Here is a 21,905-nt window from a genome sequence, read left to right as displayed (position 1 = left end):
CCGTGAAGCGGCTGGAAGAAGTCAAGGGTCAGACAAGTGCAAAGGAAGCCACCACCAAGGTGGAAGTGGATCATTAGACCAGGAGGTGAAGACCCACCAGGTACCGCTTGAGAGAGATAGACAGCTGCGAGGAGAGGAAACCCTTAAGGAATCCCCCTTGAGTTGTGGGAAAGGAGGCTTGCCCACCCTTGAGGTGCCAGCTTTAAGGGAGACGCTGCATCAGGGAAGTGGACTTTTCGTACCTGCTGTGGTTAGGGGACTTAAGGTGAACATGTTGATCGATACTGGAGCTACAAACACCTTACTTTCTGCGTCGACGTACTACAATATGTCACCAGAAAGAAGACCTACGCTGAACACTGAAGGAGTTGGGGTGCATGGTGCAGACGGAACATTAATCAAGACTATGGGAAGCGCCTGTGTAGAGGTCCAGGTTGGGAAGACAGTGAGAGTAGTTTGTGTTGTTTTTGCACAACTGGAAGTCGAAGGAATCCTGGGAATGGATTACTTGTTGCCGACCAATGGGAGGCTGGATTTCAGGGCCTTGACATTTACTGTAAATGGGGAGCGGATCAAGTGTGTTGACAGACATCGGGCTGGGGAGTCACACCAGAATGCTGATAGCCTGTCACACCGACCCCGCTCACGGTGCGGAAGAGACGAAATCAGCTGTGACGAAGATGAAGGGAAATCTGTGGAAAGAAGTGTTGTGATGGACACTTCGGATCAAGACGCAGAGGTTCGAGCAGACTTACGCGTGGTGGGGGTGCAACCCCAAATCTCAAAGGAAGGTTGGAGAAGGGCTCAACTCGAGGACGAGCAGATGAACTGGCTTATTCAGGCTAAGGAAGAGGCAGGCACACGCCCTGACTGGGAGATAGTTTCTCCAAAATCCACGGCTGCAAAGAATTACTGGCTGCAATGGGAACAATTGACAGTCCGACAAGGGATCTTGCAGCGTCGGTGGGAGTCCCACGATGGACGGGAGGTGCATTGGCAGACTGTAGTGCCACAAGAGTATCGGGAGGAGATACTGCGGGAGATGCATGCAGTAAGGACAAGCGGTCACCTGGGTACAAAACGGACCATGACTAAGGTGCGCCTTAAGTTCCATTGGTCAGGCCTTAGTGCTGATGTCAGGTCCTTCATTAGGCGGTGCGACTTATGTGCGGCGAGGAAGTTGCCGAGCAAGAAGCAAAATGCACCTCTACAACAACACTTATTTGGGGTACCTGTTGAGCGAATGGCAAAAGAGGAGACGCAAGACTTGGACTATGCCCAAGAGATGCGGATGAGGATGCAGCGATCTCATGACAGAGCCCGTAAGTGCCTTGCGAAGAGTGCCAGGAGGCAGAAGCGCCACTACGACAGGAACGTCTGCAAGGAACAGTTCGTCGAGGGCAAGTTCTGCTGGTTGTTTAACCCAGCGAAAAAGAAAGGGGTATCTCCAAAGTTGATGTGCAGGAGGGAAGGTCCATACCTGATACTGGACAAACTATCCGACGTGACTTATAGGATTCAAGGGAAGAGTGGGGGAAAGATGAAGGTTGTCCACAGCGACCGCCTCAAGCCCTATGAGGGAAAACCGTTGAAGCCTTGGGCCAAAAGGAGGAGTAGTAGTCAGGAGGAAGACAATCAAGTTTCTCCCGAAACTCAGCTGCAAGAGATAAGTGAAGTGAGCCAAGGTAGTGACCAGGAAACACAGGCCTCACCTGAAGTAGAGTCACTTGAGGAAGCCAATCTACCTGAAACAGAGGAGTTAGCAGGAGCAGATGAGCTGATGGGAAGTAGGGAGTCAATTCAAGAGAACTTGACACCGGAGGCACATGTGGAACATGTGCAACCCTCAGTACCGACTAGAACTGAAATAGCACCTGCGCCAGCGGTGCAAAGCCCAGCGCGGGCGAGAAAGAATCCACTGCACCAGCGGCGGCCACCTCAGCGATATCGTTAATCAAAGATTCAGATGATCAGAATTACATAAGTGACGTAAGCAGGACAAATTCAAGGGGGGATGTACAAGTATCAAGGAGGCTTACCTTAGTGTTTATTTTTCGTTTTGCAGTTGAAAAATCTACTGAAGGATGGACAAGAAAAAGGAGTGGAGTCGACCCAAGGACTGGGACACAGTGCGACTTTTCAAGTGTAAGGAGTGCGGTGACACCTTCATAAACAAGAGGAGGTTCGACAAGCATGCGAGTAGTCATGGGTCAAGGCAGATCTTGTTCTTCTGCTTGAAGTGTGAGCGGGGCTACACGAGGAAGGATAATCTGAAGGTGCACTACAACAATCACCACCCTTCATCTCTGGATGACTTGGCCAAGATCTACCCGGAGACGGAAGAAGAACACAAACGTGGAAAGGCTGATGCAGGGAGTAGGCAGGCTAACAAGGAGCGACAGAAGGATCGTCCTGACAAGCGCCGAGCTTCAGAAATGACGGAGGATACTGGGAATCCCAGCGGGAAGCAGCCGAAGGCGGCAGAGGAGTCTGAAACGGGGAAAGAGGAGCCGTCGACCGAGGATGCCCTAAAATGGCCGGTACCCTTAACTCCTGGACGGATGGAGACCGAGGACGCTCCTGAGTTGTCCCTTTCCCCGTGCTCATTGTCGTTGGTCGATCAGTGCCTTAGCCAACAGCCGCAATCCTTGGAACACAGATCTGGTGGAAAGCCGAAGGGAATGATGGCCCTTGTTCAAGATCTGAAATCCGAGAGTGGAAGTGAGGACGAGGAGGATGTGCGTGTTGTGCTTCATGGTGAGCCGAGTAATACCGCAGCCGTATCCCCTTCCCAGCAGATAAGCCTTGGGCGAGTCCTTGAAGGAAGTTCCCTGAAGTGTAAGGAGAAGAAGCACCACATCAATTATCCTGCGACTGGTGTTACGCAGGGTACCTCATCTCCCAAGCCAGCCTCAGCCAGAGTGTTCAAAATCCGTGGAGATGAACGTGGGTCACAGCGTGCAGTACCTGTCAGCACCCCCGACTTGGAGATAATGATGGCTGGAAAGGTCCGGCGTGTCAAGGAGGTGCACACCACATCAAGGTTCCAGAACGGTGTCAAGGTTTCTGAAGAAATCACTGAGAGAACCTACGAGGTCAACTTCACTGCCGGTTTTGTTCTTCAGTAGCCATATATCTGCAAGGTCATCTTAAGTTTCATCTTGATCAAGAACTTTAAGAACTGCAACTTAAGTTTTGTTTTCATGACCTTAAGGGCGTGATTTATTTAAAGTTGTTGCTTGACTAAACTGTTGTTTAAAGTTACTTAAAGTTTAAAGTTACTGAAACCCTTTTTGTATTTTAAGACTCTTGAGTCAGAGTTGTGTTTATTTTCATGAGAACCTTTTGCATGTAAAACAGTTTTACATTGTGTATGTAAAGTGTACAGAGGTACGGTGAGAGATCTTTATTTAAATCATTTGGTTAGAGTCAAAAAGTGAACTGAAATTGCCAGCGAAGTAGATGTTTACTTTAGTATGCCTGCAAATGTTTACCTCAAGTTCATTACCTTAAGTGACTAGAGTTGTGTCAAAGTTTCACCTAACCTTAAGTTTATTGCCTTAAGAGAACATTATTTTGACAAGTATTGTTTCATGCTAGGAGCAAGCACATCCTTTGCTTTTAGTTATACCAGTTTTTAAGACCGAGGACGGCCTGAACTTGAGGGTGAGGCTGTGTAGCGCAACGGTGTGCTTGCAGCGAGTTATTTATAGCGCGAGCAGCAGTGAGCTTGCGCAGCGCCCTCAGTAGTTGGGTCCGTTCGCGCGGGGGGAGTTGATCACAGCGCGTCGTTGAGAACGGACGTGAATTGGGGCGCCTCGTGGGAGAACGAACGTGTGTGTGCGTTGTCGTGTTACTGCACTGACGTGCTGACGACTGGGCGAGGACAGGAGGTTAGTAGCCGGAGACACACCGGGGATCTGAATCTTGGTCCGTGTGTTGCTACCTCGTGGGCTGTATCCACTGGGGCCTCGGGAGTCCTGCCGCCGGTAACTTGGGGTTGCCTGATAGGAAGTCGCAAAAGAGCGTGGGGGAGCGCTGCGAATAGTCCACCCTTGACGCAGGTGCCGTTTCATTCAGTAATTATTGTTGATTAACTCTTACATTCTAATTGAACCCAATAGAGAATTAAAGAACTTGATTGTCGTTGTTGTCTGATGAATAAAGGTGTCAGTGTCTGTTCCTTCATCGTTTGTTCAGTCTGTCAGTTGGAGTACCTCCCTTAAGTGAACACCCTTAAGGAGACTATATTGTACGTGTTGGCGGCATACGGCCTTCCGAACGGACGCATTCCCTAGGTCACCTAGATCACCGCTCGTCTAGGCTTACCAAAGGTTTAGTCAGGAGGCCAGGGCGACCTGAGTTTGGGGAGCCCCGGTTCAAGCAGCGCCACAATATGATGACTTGGCCGCCACCGCCGAACATCGAGCCCATCCTGCTGTCTTTGCATATTCACCGTATTGTAAAGCCGTTATTCACGACACAAGCCAAATACCTTCAAGCTAAAGCACCAATAGGATGTAGGGATACTAGCACATTGGAGTTCCTGAGGCAAATCAACGTTGATGCCTTCTTTTCTGGCTGTCTCACACTCCTCATCAAAACTCCAAATGTCCAGAAGAGGCATTCAGGCGAAATATTTCTGGTCGACGTTAAGAAAGATTTCGTTTCCCTCCTTCCATCGGATATTCAAAAGAGAGCAATTCGCATCACCCATCGCGGTATTGGTCACGGCAAGTCTACCATCAAGGAACGGTTTAAAGCGGCATACAACTTGATAGACAGATACTCTCGGGCACATGTTGTTATTACACAGCGTGTCCACTGCGCACTGCCCTGTGTTGCCATGGGAACACCGGTTATTTTCCTCAATTCCGATCACATGCCTGGGGGCAATGCAGCACGCGCCATCGTTTCTCCCCGTGTCACGGGACTTACGCCTCTCTTCCACACCATAGATGCCTACAACATGTCAGAAAAATCGATTGAACAGTGGTTTCGTGATTTTAACTGGACGAAGCCCCCGCCAAACCCTTACGCCAGCTTGCGCATGCGCCTTCGAGCCACAGACTGGAATGTGATTCGACAGGATCAAGTTATGTACGATGGCGCTCGTAAATTTGGCCTGTTACCCCTCTCTGTTCCCGGTAAAAACATGGCAGCTCAATTGGTGTTCCATTTGATTATAAACAGTACCAGCAACCACACAAGCCTCAACTGGCCAAAATGGCGGACGATTGAATCGATATTTCATCATTATCCTCACGCCAGGGTTATCATTCATAGTGATAGCTTACAGCCAGGTCAATTTGATGTATTAACAGAGGCTGGTTACACTATTGAAGTACAGACACTTAGGACAAGCATCGATACTGCCCTGTTCAAAAATAAAACGGATGTGCAGAATCTACAGAGATATGGATCCGGGTTAAACAAAGAAGTTTTTGCAAAATTGGCCGTACTTTTCAACTGGGGTGGGGTATATATTGACGCAGACGTTATCCTCTTACGAAATCTTAATAACTGGATGACAAATGCTCTAGTTTTGGGAAGTGAGGAGCAGAATGCGTTCGATCTTTCTTTTATGAAGTTTGAGAGAGGTCATCGGTTCTTAAAGACTGCTTTCCTGACAAGTTCAGAATGGCAGGCATCCCCACCAGATGAGCATGGTTCCGCCTTTTTGTTTCAAACCTGGTCTAACAACTTTAAACGTAGTGTAAAAGTGTTGAGGCATAAAGCTACCTTCAAGCAGTTTAATGCCCAAAACGCAGAGGAGTGTTTAAAGAGCTCATCCGGACCTGTTTTTGAATCCAATATGAAACGAGTTCAACGGGGAGTGTATTTCGCAAAGGTTACGGGGTTAACCAACCTTGGCAAACTTCGGAATGGAACTATTTGCAAGTATTTGTTCAACTCGTTTTGTGTTCTGTGTAATAATGTGTACTAACGGCAGTCAAGGCAGTCAAGACAATCTAGAATGTGCAGTGAAATGAAGTCACGTTCACTTCATGTGAACACCAAGAAAACTAAACGTTTGAGCTGTCTAGAAACGGACTTTTTGCTTTTTACCTAGTGGGTCTTTTATAGTCGCCCAATTGAAATGAATATTTATTAGGAACACATTTTGTGCAATTTTCGTCTCCTCTTAAAAGTATGAAAACTATTTGATGACTTTTTTTTGGGGGGGGGGGGTAATTTTAAAGTGCACTTCTTGAAGCATTTAAATTGTACATGCTTTTCCGGACAACTGATTGCGATATTGCCGTGATGTCATTTTAGAAAAAAAAACTGTTCTTTTCTTTTTCAGAAAGACACTGTTCATTTTAGGGGTTTCCTGTTGAAGTGTAAACCCAAAAATCTGCTCATTGAGAACATTTGTGATAAAACTTTGCTCACTGGATTACTGCCATGTACTTACACAACAACAAATCACCAAAGAAAAGCCCATTTACTGCAGCAAAATATCACAATTTCTGATAACTTTTTGTGCTAAAATATAGCTGTAACATTGAGGTTTGTGCGTGAAATGACATCACACTTTTGCTCATGAAAGTGGAAATTCGCTTTAGCATAAAAATAAAAAAGGCACAAAAATACCCTAGAAAATGACAAAACGAAAATTGAAATAAGGTTAAATTGGACAAAAGGTACGTTTTCAAGTACTGCATTAAAACAATTATATTGCATGGGCCTTTTAAAATCTATAATATTAGCCATTGGGCGTATTATTTATTTTGGATGAAGAAAAAAAAATACAAATAATTTATTTTTAAGCCTAGAAAACATAGTTCTTTATCAGTGTGCTTTGCTTTGCATATTATTTAACAGGTGTTTTTGAAAAAAATCTGCTGTTATTTTCTAGACTATGCTTATAGGTTATGTATGCACGTCATACATCAAGAAAAAAATATGGTTAATACGTGCGGATTGTACAGTGTGAAATATTGAGTTGAAATTCCAGAAAGTGAAAGATGATTAAAAAGAGTTGCAATGGAACTTGTCGTAGGTCAACAATTAAACAACTTTTTGTTTTAGTAAGAAGAACAAAAATTTGAAGTTTATATTTTAGGTCAGTTCAAGCTGGAACAGAAGCGGAAATATATTTTTCTTTATATAAAATTTAAACGTTGTCTTATTTATCATTAGTTTTATATTTTATATATTATATTCATTTCTATAATGTTTAATTGTGTTAATTAAAAACGAATGGAGCTATGATATGGATCAAAGATGGCTGCAAGGGTAGCAGTAGGCTATCAGCTTTGGTAAAAAAATTGGGCCACCGGTATCAAATGATCGAAAGGAGCGATGCTCCTAGCGAATTTTGGCAAGGTATGCCCATCTACAGTTGGAAAATGTGTGATGGCTTTGCAGTGTGAGGGGTGGCAGCTTTTGTGGGTGTTATCACCTTTAATACAATTTTAGCCACCAATATGCTTTTTACCGGATTAATTATATGTGGTAACAAGCATGTTTTGGCCGCCATTTGTTTTTGTTGTTTTTTTAAGTGATCGTACCCAAAAAGCTGTCACCGCTGCAATGCTATCGCATAGTTCCCAACTTCATGGGTGTATATCTTGCCAAAAATCACAGTGAGCATTATTCCCCTCATTTGATACTGACCAAACCCCCAGGTTGATGGCCTACACTAAGTACAGTGTTTTTTTACCACAATGTGCCATCCAGACACCGCTGCAATGCAGCTTCTCCAATAGGCCGAGTGTGGATTGATGGCCGGAAAGTTAAACCATTTCTTCGTTGAACAAAACATGTAAATAATGATCATTTATCTCACAAAAGTCTCATAGACCTTTAAAATTGAGCGCCATTTTGTAAATGAACCAGTGGTTGGCAACACAATTTAAAAATCATCATTGGCGCCTTCTTTTAGTAAGAGAGTGGCAAATTTATTGTCATTGGTAGGGATTCTTTGGGATTTTGTATTTTCAACAATCCAATTCTGTAAATGCAACATTGACCCTCCATAGTTTGCCAACCCATTGTTGGCAAATAAATTGCCAACCAAAGAAAGTCTTTACATTCTAGGAAGGGCATGGTTTGAAAAGAAAAAAAAACAAAAGGAAAAAAGATGCACACCATAAACAACTAAGAAACATGGCTTTTTTTTTAGTTCTTTAGTAATTAAATTTCATTTGTTAATTCAGATAAACCGTGAAATGCTAAAAGAAAAGAATGGTCGAAATCTTTGAACAAAAACCTGTTATTAGCCTTTAATACTTTAGCCGAGCAATATTGGAGTAATGGCCATGAATTTTGCTATTGATTTGTAATTATTTGAGTTTCTTTCAGTAAGTTGTGATTGTAATAAGATTGTCTATGATTGCAATTGACTTGTACATGACTTGTATGCAAACTTTCAGCAAAATATGCAGAAGTGTTAATTTAATTTTCGCATAGTAATAGGCCTATGCGTACCGCGAAATGATTCGTTCAGTTTGATCATCTTGGAGACAAAAATAAACACATTTTCGATTACAACAATTTATTTAAATAAAGAATTGCATCAGCTGTATATTTCTGAGATGGGTGGTCGCTCTTTTTGTCCATGCATGTGTTTGATTTCTTTTGTTTCATTCAAAAGTGAATATAGCTGCTTGCAAAATATATGGCAACAAATCCAAATATTCGGCTTGAAAAACGGAAAAGGTTCGAGGACAGCGGCTCATGCCGGTTTGGTATGTAATCTTAGCTTAAAGGTTGATACCCGTGGCTTATAGACCAATTCAAATACGTTATTACTTTCCATCACAGCGTCTCCAATGGCGAAAGCATTGTGCTAGCTTTTCATATTCTCCGTTATGAGTCAGTTGCTTTGAACAAAAGCGTGCACAATGGTTTCTCCATTGAAGGGGGTCTCATGTGTGTACCGCGATCTCTCGCCCGGTTTCGTCGATAGGGGACTATGGTTAAAGTTTCAGTTTTAACATCAACAGCGCCCTCAGATAGGGCATTGGCAGCTAGCTAGGATAATGTTTTCCCATAGTTAGGTGAATTTGGTGCTTGTCGTCGCGATCTAAACGAGAGGGCCTGTATTAAATCCTACTACTGTACGTGAAGAATCTTATAAAATTTAAAGTAATCAGAACTGTTGGGGTTTAGGCCTATAAAGTGCGATTTGCGAACGTACTCTGTTTGCACACGGCGCTCACTAGTCCAAATTCGAATACCTGTGGTTTATTTGTTTAATATAATAAAGTCTTTTTGTTCCTTTTTGTTCTCTCAATATTGGGATTTTGCCCTTTGACGTAATTTAGACATATTTTACATGTTTGTTTTCACGGAAAAAGGAGTCCGGGAACCTGTTCTGCAGCTCCTATGGTACGACTCTCAGCTGTAAAACCATGATATCTTTATAATAACCTTAAACCTGAAGCGCCTGTGCCGGTACATTGTGTGTGTTTTTGGGACCCATAAACTGTGCGTCAACTGAGCCCCATCCGCCTTGTACCCGGTAAGCAACCGAAGGTTATCAAACATTACGTCATGCCTATAAAAAAGACGGGTAGCGCCCTCAATCTTAAACAGAATGATGAAGATGACGTCTGCTGTCTTATCTCTGGCCTCTCAAAGTCCATGTTTTCCCTTTTGTCATTTCATATTAAATGGTAAATTCAGTCCTATTGCTTGCGAATTGCCCTCGCCAAATTTTATTTAATTTACGGAAGTAATATTTTAGCGTTACACAACTTATACGAATCACTGCACTAAATATCCTTGACATTTTAGAGTACATGACAAATATAATGGACACCTATAGAAGTAAAGGCCGTGTTGAAAAAAACAAACAAACGCAATCTATGACGAAAATAACATTGGGGAAAATAGGGATTTGCTCGGGAAAACCCCAATGTGAACGTCGGCACTGAACCGAACACAGGCCTTTGTATCTTACATTCACCGGAAATAATGTTCACCCGTGTTGGAATTCGAACCACAAAAGTATGTGGGGGAATATTTCTGTTTAACTCTGGACCACTGACTATAGTCATCCAAACTAGTTGCCAACTTAACGGAAACAGATTGTTTTTTTACAATTCTATTGCGTTAACACATTTGTAAACACTAAATTGTACCCACTTGTATCTACGACATGTTTACACATTATGTAGTGGATGTCTGTCATACGTTTAGGCATCATAAAAAAGCCTGTTATTACCAACAAGTTTGCATTAAACATGTACAGGTTCCGATCCATTATCATAATGGCTCAACAAAAAAAGAACGAAAGGCAAAACATTATGCTAGACTTTTTTAACAAGTTATTCCTGATACCACTAACCGACTTTCTTTCATACTGCGTAAAAAATCTTAACATTGTTCAGAATTAATGTGTTCTACAAATAGGCTTTAAAAAGTGTCATTATTGCAGTCTATGAAATCAAAATACTATGAATGTCAGGCTTCACAATGAATTCCCCCCCCCCGAAAAAAACCCGCTCCAACTTGCGTCAATCTTAGCAAATGACCTTCATGCAAGTGATGAATACACACTGAACAAGATGTCTTGAAGGGTTTTCAAACTCACTGAGTAATCCATTTGTACTAAATTGATACGTTTGTATCTGGTGACTGTCTGATGTGATGTGGGACATGGAGTTTAGACCAACCAAGGAGCAAGGCTGGTTAAGGTGAACCGTCATCAATGTTTAGGAGGGAAAAATACGTCCCACATTACATCAGCCAACAAATGCTTGGTTACATTCTAGCAATTGGTAAATTTCTATAAGAAATATAATGAATAATCGCAATATAGCCTTTTGATTAATATCTGTAACAAATATAATGAATAATCGCAATATAGCCTTTTGATTAATTAATGAGCTTTCCTAACAAAAATGAAATTATTTGTGACGTAAATAACGTCATATATACTTGTTTAAAACTTGAAACCCGACCGCTAGACCAAGAAACAGTGCAGCATTTAAGACGTAGCACAACAGGTATTAGTTAGGCAGTCTTGCAGTTTTATCAAGCCCATGGTCTTAACTTTAGCTTAATTACTTTTCAGACCTGAAATCGGAAGACTTGCTTGCATAGCTGATTACTCGAAAATTCCCAGAGTGTACACCTGCATTTGATGAGTAGATCTGATTATCGCTTTATGGCTTGCATTTTAGGTCAAAACAACTGTTTTAAACCAATAACAACCCTAAAGTCGGCCCGCATTTTTAAAAAATAACTACACCTTCTAAATCATCAGCATACTCTTACACTTTTTACAAGATTTACATAAAATGTCACTTACAGCCAACAGCCTTTTAAACATCATAGTTCAACTTGCCAACACATCGCCTATTAAAATCAAGTGTTAGTCCTAATAGGCAGATTAATATTTTTCATGATTATATACACTTACATAAATACATAAATACTGAGTAATCACTTTGCACTACTAAATTGATACGTTTAAATCTAGTGACTGTCCGATGTGATGTGGGACATGGAGTTTTGAACAACCAAGGAGAAAAGCTGGTTGTGTAAAACGTCATGACTATTTAGGAGGTAAAAAATACGTCCCACATTACATCAGCAAACAAATGCTTGGTTATATTCTACCATAAGTCAATAAAGCAAAATGGTACATTTCTGTCAGAAATACATATACTGAATAATCGCCATATATAGCCTTTTGATTAATTAATGAGTTTTCCTGACAAACATGAAATGCAGGCATATTTTTGAAGTAAAATCAACGTCGTATATACTTTTTTTTTTACTTGAAACCCGACTGCTCTGTAGATCAAGAAACAGTGCAGCATTTAAGACATGATACAGCAGGTATTTAGTGTTATCAAGCCCATGGTCTTAACTTTAGCTTAATGACTTTTCAGACTTGAAATAGGAAGACTCGCTTGCAGAGCTGATTTCTCAACTATTCCCAGTATACAACTGCATTTGATGAGTAGATCTGATTATCGCTTTATGGCTTGCATTTTTCGGTCAAAATAACTGCCTGTTTTAGACCAATAACAACACTGAAGTCAGCACGCATTTTTCATAACTAAACCATCTAAATCACCACTTAGTCTATTACACTTTCTACAAGATTTACATAAAATGTCACTTAAAGGCTACAGCCTTTTACACATCATCGTCCAACTTGCCGACACACCGCCTTTTAAAATCAAGTGTTATGCCCCAATAGGCAGGCTCATATTTCTCATGATAATATATACTTACATGTGTCACTAGGCACATTCAAAACAAATTGCATCTAAGATTAAAATCTTTTAACTCCGTATGTTACAATAATATTGGAGTTTTCAACAAATTCAAAACTTACAGAAAATCAAGTCTTAGAATTGAAAGTCCCAAACTTTTGGTAGAAGAAATCAATCAAGGATTATTTTAATTTAGGAAGCATGAATACTAGCAGATGACTTTTTGGGGGGTTTGTTCTGACGATTTTTTTTGTTATTGAAACAGGTATTGTAATTAAAACAATTAAATCATACTGTTATTTTGCATGAAATATTTTATAAGTCACCTTGTCTGCTTTATTTTTGCTAGATTTTTTAAAAACTAAAATTAAAAACAACTGCATGTTGCATGTGACCGAATTGTGTGTGTGTGAAACACTTGAACTGGGGAAAAAAGGAAAATTAGGCCGAAAAGAAGGGATTGGGTAAATTGGGAGTGATGTTGATCAGGAGGGAATTTAAAATAGGGATGACAAAATTTTTGTCTAAAAAAAAACAATCAGAATGTTTTAATACACAAACAAACACTTGAAAGGTAGAAACTAAAAAAAAATGGTTTGTTTAAAGAAGTGAGCACGCCTTCAGCACACATTACATAATAACTGACATCTTTCATAACATCGGTTAAGGGGCCATTCGGTATGCCGCCCCCGGCTCGATGTCTCGTCAGCGACACCACGAAGTAACACCCACGTGGACTTGAGTGCACGCTACGCGCGTATTTTACAGAATCGAGTGATTTTCGATTTCACGAAATATTTAAACACTCATGTTCACACACGCTGACGCACCCATTTTTGTTTTCACGAAGTAACATGCACTCATCTTTATTTCACAAGATTGATTTTTTTTTATTTAAATTTTGTGTAATCCTACAAAATTAATGATTAATTTCATTCCAGTCAAACGTTCAAAAACGTTGTTATCCCAATAGTATTTCCGTAACAGTGTTGAAAATTTGTGAAAACGAAAATCGTTCGCGCCAAGGTCCGATGTGCGCGCACACTTGAGTGAAACCAAAATGGGTCATTAAGCGGTTTTTACGAAGCAACACTGAAGTGGACTTCGTGGTGTCGGTCACGGTTTGTCTCATCCCCGCGCACAACCGGAGACAGAGATGGTCCCGTTGGACAATGGTTGATACTCAGACTTGTGCCCACCCTCTGTTCGGATTATTTTTTACGGTAGGCAAACGTGAGTTTTCATTGTTTAAATCCCTTTGAGAGCCCATGGAGATTCCTTCCTCCAATTGGAGAGCCTGAATTTGGTAAAATTTTCGGTTAGTGGTACAATATTTTTGTGACATTATAAGTCGGTGATACGTTATCAGTTGGTTACTACATTTAACAGCCTTCATTAACGAACCCTATCTGGCCTCATTGAATTTAACGGTCGTCAGTGTTAAGCCGAATGAAGCTTTCGTAGGCACTATCTTTTCTTTGCTTGTTATCGAGTTTGTTTATCTGACCTTCAGGGTCTGATGCTGAACTTGACGAAAAGAGTAGATCACTCGTAGAACTGGCTCTATCCAGACCGAGATCCTCCCGTGTGCCATTCATCGCAGTGGCATTCCTCTGTGGTGGCTGCTCCCAACTTTGCGACCTAGACATCTGCGATTGGTCTTGTTCGGATTTTATTTCGGGCACTTCTCCTTCCTTCTCGAACTTCATTGTACGTGTAGTTTTATTATTGTTGTTTGTTTCTTGGGGGTCGGGGCATATCTGGTCATCGATGACCTTGATGGCAAACCGCACATCTGGTCGGTTCAGACTGTGGAGACCACGCTTCAGCTCCTGCAAAGTGCGCCTGTTACCCATATCGTTTTCCCTTGACGTAGCAAAGAACGCATCGAGGACGAGCTCGGTGGGGCTTTGCGGAGTTAGAAACCCGCTGGCTGCTCTTGTCTCGATGCTTTTCACCCAGCCGTGCCCGTGGCCTTTCAATCCCGTCAGATTCTCCGGAAGGATGCGCCAGTCATGACCAATAGGACTAGGCTCATCCAGGCGCGAACAGAGCTCCCTTAGTGTATCTTCATCCAGCAGTCTGCTCTCGGCGACGGGACCTCGCAACTGTTCCCTGATCTGCTGACGACAGATTTCCTTGACTTGCTCCTCAGTGATCTAAGATCAAAAGAATGACCATATCAGCGTGCATAACCTTTATCTTCAATATACTTCCGCATTAATTGTCGTCTTTTTTGCTTGTTGGAATGTCCATTTAAAATTAGCAAATTAGATCCATATTTGGCAGAAGTTACACGTCGAGTCTAAACAAATAAAAGAATATGCTCTTCATCTCTAATGCTTTCCTTCGTGCAGGAATCACATGATTCAGATCTCTTCCACTCTTTTTTAACGGTTATGATTATGCGGTTTACACTAAAATTTTGAACACAGATTCAATAGTCAATCAACAATCACAGATAGAGTACACTCAATTATTTTATAGATAGTTATATAGACAAAATATGTTAAACTGGAGAGGTTTTTGAACGCTATTTGAGATATTCCTTGAATTTTGCTAAATACAGGGCACTGACATAAAATTTCAAATTCGGCAGTTTGGCGCCTGAGGAAAAAGAAAATACTTACTTGTCTGGGACTGGTTGCCTTGGCAACATTGAGTGAATAAGTCAGCGCGAAATCAACACTTTGCTCCTCACAACCCTCTTGAAAGACTTTTAGATAACCATCAAAGGGCGCCCTCTCTGTGGATCTTCGCATGCTAGCCTTGAATATTTTCGACGGGAACGTCGGCACGTTGTCTGGACCACACTCCCGCCACAAGATCGAGTGTTGAATTGCCTTGTATTAGAAAAGAATGTACAATGGATGTTTCATGGTGTTTCAACGACACAAATAGTTAATCAATGTGGGAAGGCGATTATTTGATAGAACAACCAATTCCGCCAATCGATGACTTCAATAATGACTTTGGAAATGATCACCCGACCGAATGAAAAGACAAACGAAACCGACCGACCAAGTTCAACCGCCTGACCATTGAACTGACTGACCCTCAAGACGAACAGATCATCCTGCTGACTTCCTTACCTGCCAACCACTTTTCGGCTCTGTGATTTCCCAACAATCTGCATCTGAGCACATCAGGTTAATCCTAACGTCCTTCTCCGGGTCGGTGCGCTTCACTGTCAAAGTTCCTGGCATATCAACCTGGATGAAGCCATTTCTTGTCTCTGTTGTCTGAATTTCCTTTAAGACACAAATTTCGAACAAAATCATAATTGACGCAGTTGTGTAAACGTATTTCAGATTGAAGTATGTTACACGTGATTGTTATCTGTGAATATTGGTGAGAATGCTAGTTGGTTACCATGATGACTGAAAATGCTACACCACGTTATTCAGGAGTATTCACGTCTGTATTCATTCATAGGATTTAAATTACATACACCTTGTGTCCAAAAAATTAGTCAAGGAAATAAAAACATTCATTGCTCCTAAATATTTTCAACTTCCATATGTTTCGGGCCAGGGGTACACGTATTCTTGACAAAGTTATTAAGAGATGTTTATTTTTTCAATTTATGAACAGGATTGAGTCAACGTATCTCTCGAAAACAATTTCACAGTACGATGCCAGTAACGGAAGACCGCCGTGTGATTATGCAAATGTTCCAATTCTCTTCGTTTTGGATGAAGAGGCCTTAACTATTTTTAACCCTTCGTAGATTATTGTTGTCAAAATTTGGGATTCATTGAAGCCGCTGGTTATAAAATGCATGGAGCTGCATGCTTTGACACCAAAATATACTTGCAGTAAAAAACTAAATTCTCACCTGAAGATTAGCCTTCGTGTCGTCAAATAGTCGAACACGAACCATGACGTTTGTATCGTTGATGTCTTTGATGAATACACATGCTACCATGTATTTAGCCTTGGGGTTTCCATAAGCTGTAAGTCCACAGAAGTGGCGCATGGTCATCAAGATGGATTTACTTTTGACGATCACATTTCCATCCTTGCCTCCTTCAATCGTCTGGTTTCCACTGGAGGAAGACTTCACACAGGTGAACTTGGTATCTACTGCGTCTTTTGCGCAGTGGGGTAAGATCAAGATGACATCCTTCCTGAATTCGAATCTTGAAGGCCCGCACTGGACATACGGAGTGAGGTGGTTGCGGCCTTGAACGTACATGTAGACTATCTGGGGAGATTCCTCAGCTGGTATGGCACCAGGTGGAATGTACAGATGGACACCCAAAGCGTCAACAGACAGAATACCACCTCGACTATCCAACACAGCGGCAGCAAAGTTGAGAACCTGAACAACGCGCCCAACTACATCATAGCCCATTCCTTTTGCTTCCTGACACATAGAGTCAAATAAGTCTAGCAAATCCTGTTTATCGAGGGTGACATTTTTGTGTTCGTCCATGGCTGCAGACTGGTCAGGACTGGACTCTTCATCAGAGAACACAGGGTCAGTTGAGGGTTGGGATGATAAGGTTTGAGCCCGGTCTGTTCCATGGGGCACTGAATGGCAGGAATCATCGAGGTCTTCGTCCGAAAAGCCTTGATTCGTAAAATGCTCTTTGCTGGTGTCGGCTTTCGGGGGGTGGTTACAGAAACACAACCACCGAAAAAAGCCCCTGAAAAACAGTACGGCATGTGGGTGTCGTCTTTCAGTGTTTTCAACCTCGTCGAAAGGTTCGGTCTGATCTTGGTCTATCCTAATGTAATTGTTTTCTTCGATGTCTGCGACTAGTTTGTTGTCTTCTACGACTTTTCCGCTGTTGTCTTTTATTTCGTTGTCGTGTTCTATGTCTTTGTTGAGGTTGTCATCTATGTCAATGTCTTCTATGTCTATGTCGTTGTGCCCTATGTCTATGTCGCTGTTGTCTTCTATGTCTTTGTCATTGTGTCCTTTGTCCATGTCGTTGTTGACTTCAATATCTATGTCTTTGTTTTCTTCTTTATTTAAATCGTTGTCTTCTTTGTCTATGTCGTCGTGTCCTATGTCTATGTCACTGTGGTCTTCTATGTCTTTCTGGCTGTGTCCTATGTCCATGACGTTGTTGACTTCTATATCTGTGTCCTTTTCTTCTTCCATGTCTAAGTCGTTCTCTACTATCTCTGAATCGTTGTCCTCGTTTTTGTCTGTGTCGTTTTTGTCTGTTTCTTTGTGTTCTATGTCTTTGTCGTTGTCTTTTATATCTGTGTCCTTGTTTTCTTCTATGTCGTTGTGTATTATGTATGGCATCGTGTCCTCTTTCTCTTCAATTGTATCGTTGCTCTGCATGCTGAGGCTTGACATAGGTATGCTGTTCACGTCAATGGCACTGTCATCACTCACACTACTCCAGCGAAGGGAATCCCTCCGCGCTTCGACGATACTGCTCTTCCGATTTGCAACGTAAAAATGGGGAAAAGAAGACTTTCTCTTCCCAGACTGACTGTATTGAAGTCGTTTACTTTTCGCATCAGAGTGCACATCTTGTAATGGTTCCTTATAAGGTGGATGCATGCAAACGCCGCTATCTTTCTGATTAGCTCTCTTGCTACTCCGAGTTTCTCCGGAAGGCCCTGGCTGACCGTCACCTGCCTGCACCTGATCAGACGATGCGTCGACCGACTCCATTTCCTCCGACTTAATCCTTTCAAACGCCAGTGATGTTATGCCGGTGGTCGGGCTACCGTCACTGTGTATCTGGCAGTAGGGTGCGTTACCCTGCGCTGATCGGCTGCGTTGGTCTTTGGTGTCCATCTTCGTCCCTGCCGGGCGATGCGATGATGATCACTGATATTTTTTTTGAAGAGATGAATATTTTTATCAGTACAATGTTAATATCTTTCCAAGTGTTTGTAAACGACTTTATATTATAAGAAGCATTCTACAAATGAGTGCAATCTGCGATAGATCCGAGCTTATGTGTACACTCAACAATTTCAACTGGAAATCCCCGTGAGTTTACTGCAAACACATTTTTCAAAGGATGAAATGGTTCAGCGCATAATTTGTATAGAAAACAGTACATGGTCGCCAGCGTTCCCTGTATATGCCGCGCGCGCTAACTTTGGATTCAAGGCCTGAATGGACCGAGGTGCGAAAGCGACTGCAATGAATCTGTGACGTCACGACTTGGTGAACGTTGACCGCATTCTCTAATTTGATGAATGTTGATTTACCTTTGCATTTAAATTCACTTGAAGCAAGGATGGAAATTCGTTGAAAATAATTTCCACGGCTTCCATATTTTTTTGAAAACTATGAACATGCCTCTCCATTTTTGCGACTCTAAAGGCAAGATTTCCATTGAAAGCCCTCCCTTCCAAAATGTTCAGTAATATGTTTCGACCTGCTTCCTATTGGGAAATGACCCCGAGTCTATCACTCGGGAAAAAAACAACAACAATAGCATACTCAACTAAATTTGGACCACTTTGGAGCAGTTCAAAAGCCTTTTTTCGAGACGGTTTAGTCCTATCCATCGCGAGGATATATGGTAAAGTCCTCGTTTCTCCGTAATCAGCACTCTAGGGGTAATAGTTTCACGTGACGCTTGGATCCTATTATTTACTTCAATCAAGTAGGGTATTTCAAATAAATGATTAGAGAATGTTTGCAAATGGTGTCGATTATCTTTAACGCCATTCCGAGCAGTTCGAAAACTTACCCGTTCGATGTCTTTTGCATGTCCCGGCTCTGCTATAGTACGAACTGAAGGTTTTTTTAAATCGTCGTCGATGTTACAATGAGTAAGGAAATATGCTGCTCACTATATACCGGGGTCAAAGATGTTTGTTCTTTTGTGTATGGTATTTTTCTTTGTCAGTATTGTGGTCGATCACTGAAGCATGCTTTTTTTGACAGAATCGAAAGCAAAATCGGTGTGATATTGTGACGTTATGGGTTTAAAAATACAGGATGGGAATTTGTAAACGAGTTGATGTATTTTTTAAAAAAATGGACAGAATTTAATACTTCGGTTAAGGAGAAATTTGGACAACTGTATTGAAATGTTAAATCGGAAATAGATTTTTCAATAATTTGGACCTTTCCTAATTTGGCGGGGTGCGTTCGCACTTGGCGACATCACATTACCTCTCAAGGACACAGTCTACAAGTGTAGTTTTACAATCGGATAGATAAACCATGACATCCAAAAACAGCTTGACACATTATTTCCCTTATTCTTTACAATTACTTTTCAAACCAGAAAAAAGGTTTTTACCGGACTTATTAACCCAGACAGCTTGAGTCGGCCTGCTACATTTTCCACGAAATATAAGTGTAGCAGAAAACTTACCCGTTCGATCGTCTTTTGCATGTCCCGGCTCTGCTAGTACGAACTGAAGGTGTTTTAAATCGTCGTCGATGTTACAATGAGTAAGGAAATATGCTGCTCACTATATACCGGGGTCAAAGATGTTTGTTCTTTTGTGTATGGTATTTTTCTTTGTCAGTATTGAGGTCGATCAAAGAAGCATGCTTTTTTTTTGACAGAATCGAAAGCAAAATCGGTGTGATATTGTGACGTTATGGGTTTAAAAATACAGGATGGGAATTTCCAGAAAAATCGGTATTTGTAAACGAGTTGGTGTATTTAATAAAAAATGGACAGAATGTAATACTTCGATTAAGGAGAAATTTGGACAACTGTTTTGAAAGGTTAAATCGGAAATAGATTTTTCTAATAATTTGGACCTTTCCTAATTTGGCGGGGTGCATACGCACTTGGCGACATCACATTTCCATCCAAGGACACAATCTGCATTAAACAAGTGTAGTTTTACATTCGGATGGATAAACCGTGACATCCAAAAACAGCTTGACACATTATTTCCCTTACCCTTTTCAATTACTTTTTATACCCGAAAAAGTGTTTAAACGGACGCATTAACCCTGACAGCTGATGTCGGCCTGCTACACTTTCCACGAGATATTCGAGTGTTGTAGAAAACTTACCCGTTCGATCGTCTTTTGCTAGTCCCGGCTCTGCTAGTACGAACTGAAGGTGTTTTAAATCGTCGTCGATGTAGTTACAGCCCGATAGTCTGAAGGTTCGATAGTCCGAAGGTTCGATAGTCCGAAGGTTCTTTAGTCCTAAGGGTCATTAGTTCGAAGGTTCGCTAGTCCGAAGGTTCGATAGTCCGAAGGTTCGATAATCCGAAGGTTCGATAGTCCGAAGGGCGCATTTGTCCGAAAATAGAATGAGGTTAATTAATCCGAAGGCTCGATAGTCCGAATCGACGATAGGGTTCGATAGTCCGAATTGACAATAAGGTTCGATAGTCCGAATTGAGAATAAGGTTCGATAGTCCGAATGGGCAATACAGTTCGTCAGTATGACACTTCGGAGTATCGGACCTTACTGTTGATTCGGACTATCGGAGCTTATTGTCGATTCGGACTATCGGACCCTATAGTCTTTTCGGACTATCGAACCTTTTTGTCAATTCGGAATAATGAACCTTCGGACTATTGAAACTTATTTTCGTTTCGGACTATTGAACCTTCCGACTGATTAACCTTATTCTAAATTCGGACTATCGAACCTTTGGATTAGTGAACCTTCGGACTAATGAACCTTCGGCTTAATGAACCTTAGGACTATTGCATCAAATGTTCGGATTCTCGAACCCTATTTCATTTTCGGACTAACGAACCTCCTCTTATGGAAATTTTGTGCAATCGGACTATCGAACCTTCGGACTATCAGACCTTCGGACAATCAGGCGGCCCCCGTCGATGTTACAGTGAGGAAGGAAATATGCTGCTCACTATATATATATATCGGGATCGATCAGTATTAAAAAGATGTTTGTTCTTCTGTATGTGGTATTTTTCTTTGTCAGTATTGAGGTCGATCACTGAAGCATGCCCTTTTTTTGGCAGAATCGAAAGCAAAGTCGGTGTGACTATGACATTTATGGGTTTAAATACAGCCTTGGTAATTTCCAGGAAAAAAATATCGGTATTGGTAAACGAATTCTATGTATTTAAAAATAGACAGAATTTAATACTTCGGTTGAGCAGAAATTAAATCTTTAACTTTTCAAGACATGAAACCGACTAGGCCTTATCTTTATTTGAAGAAAAGAGTTCACTTCTTTCATTAAAATCGAGTGTTCCCCCCCCCCCCCCCCCTCCATAAAAAGAAGCGCTGGCGCTGTAATAAAGAAACCTACAGCGAGAAGAAATTATCACTTTTAAAAGTGAAAGGAGGTCCCGAAAATTCTCTAAATCTCTCCACCCCCCCCCCCCCCCCGGCAGTGGCGCACCCAGGGGGGGGGGGGGGCCCTCGGGTGGTTGAGATTCCCCCCAAGAAGTTGTCAATTTTTTTTTTTTAGTCCCACGATTTGACCGTGGTGATATGTATGTGGCCTATTTTCGAGTATTATAATAGGGGTATAAATTGCGCCACAAACGTCACAATAGTCCGTACCCCCCCCCCCCCCCCCCCCCCCCCCCCCCCCCCCCCCCCCCCCACACACACACACACACACACAAAACCCTTTTTTTTTCTGCGGCCAACAATTGTGGGCAACATTTTTTTGAACAAAATTCAAATTTCTATAAAAAAAAAATTGTGTGAGCCCACCCACCCCAAGCCAAATCCACTGCCCCCGGCGGCCCCCCCCCCCGCCCCAAATGTCGGCCTGGGCGAGAAGCGAACCCAAAGGAGTAAAGTCACAAGAGATGAGAGTATACTTGAATTA

General features: G+C 41.9%; 1 protein-coding gene across 1 annotated transcript; it reads right to left on the bottom strand.

Annotated features, from left to right (window-relative positions):
- Positions 1-10,452: 10,452 nt before the first annotated feature.
- Positions 10,453-18,129, bottom strand: LOC119741536. Its single transcript, XM_038217327.1, has 4 exons — positions 16,021-18,129; positions 15,275-15,433; positions 14,813-15,025; positions 10,453-14,341 (listed from the first exon to the last, which is right to left on the bottom strand). The coding sequence occupies exons 1-4, from the start codon at positions 17,947-17,949 to the stop codon at positions 13,607-13,609; spliced, it is 3,036 nt and encodes a 1,011-aa protein (XP_038073255.1). The 5' UTR covers positions 17,950-18,129; the 3' UTR covers positions 10,453-13,606.
- Positions 18,130-21,905: the final 3,776 nt, after the last annotated feature.

This window comes from Patiria miniata, unplaced genomic scaffold (genome assembly GCF_015706575.1).
Source record: "Patiria miniata isolate m_02_andy unplaced genomic scaffold, ASM1570657v1 HiC_scaffold_5, whole genome shotgun sequence".
NCBI classification, from domain to species: Eukaryota; Metazoa; Echinodermata; class Asteroidea; order Valvatida; family Asterinidae; genus Patiria; species Patiria miniata.
This window is presented reverse-complemented; position numbering and strand designations above follow the sequence as displayed.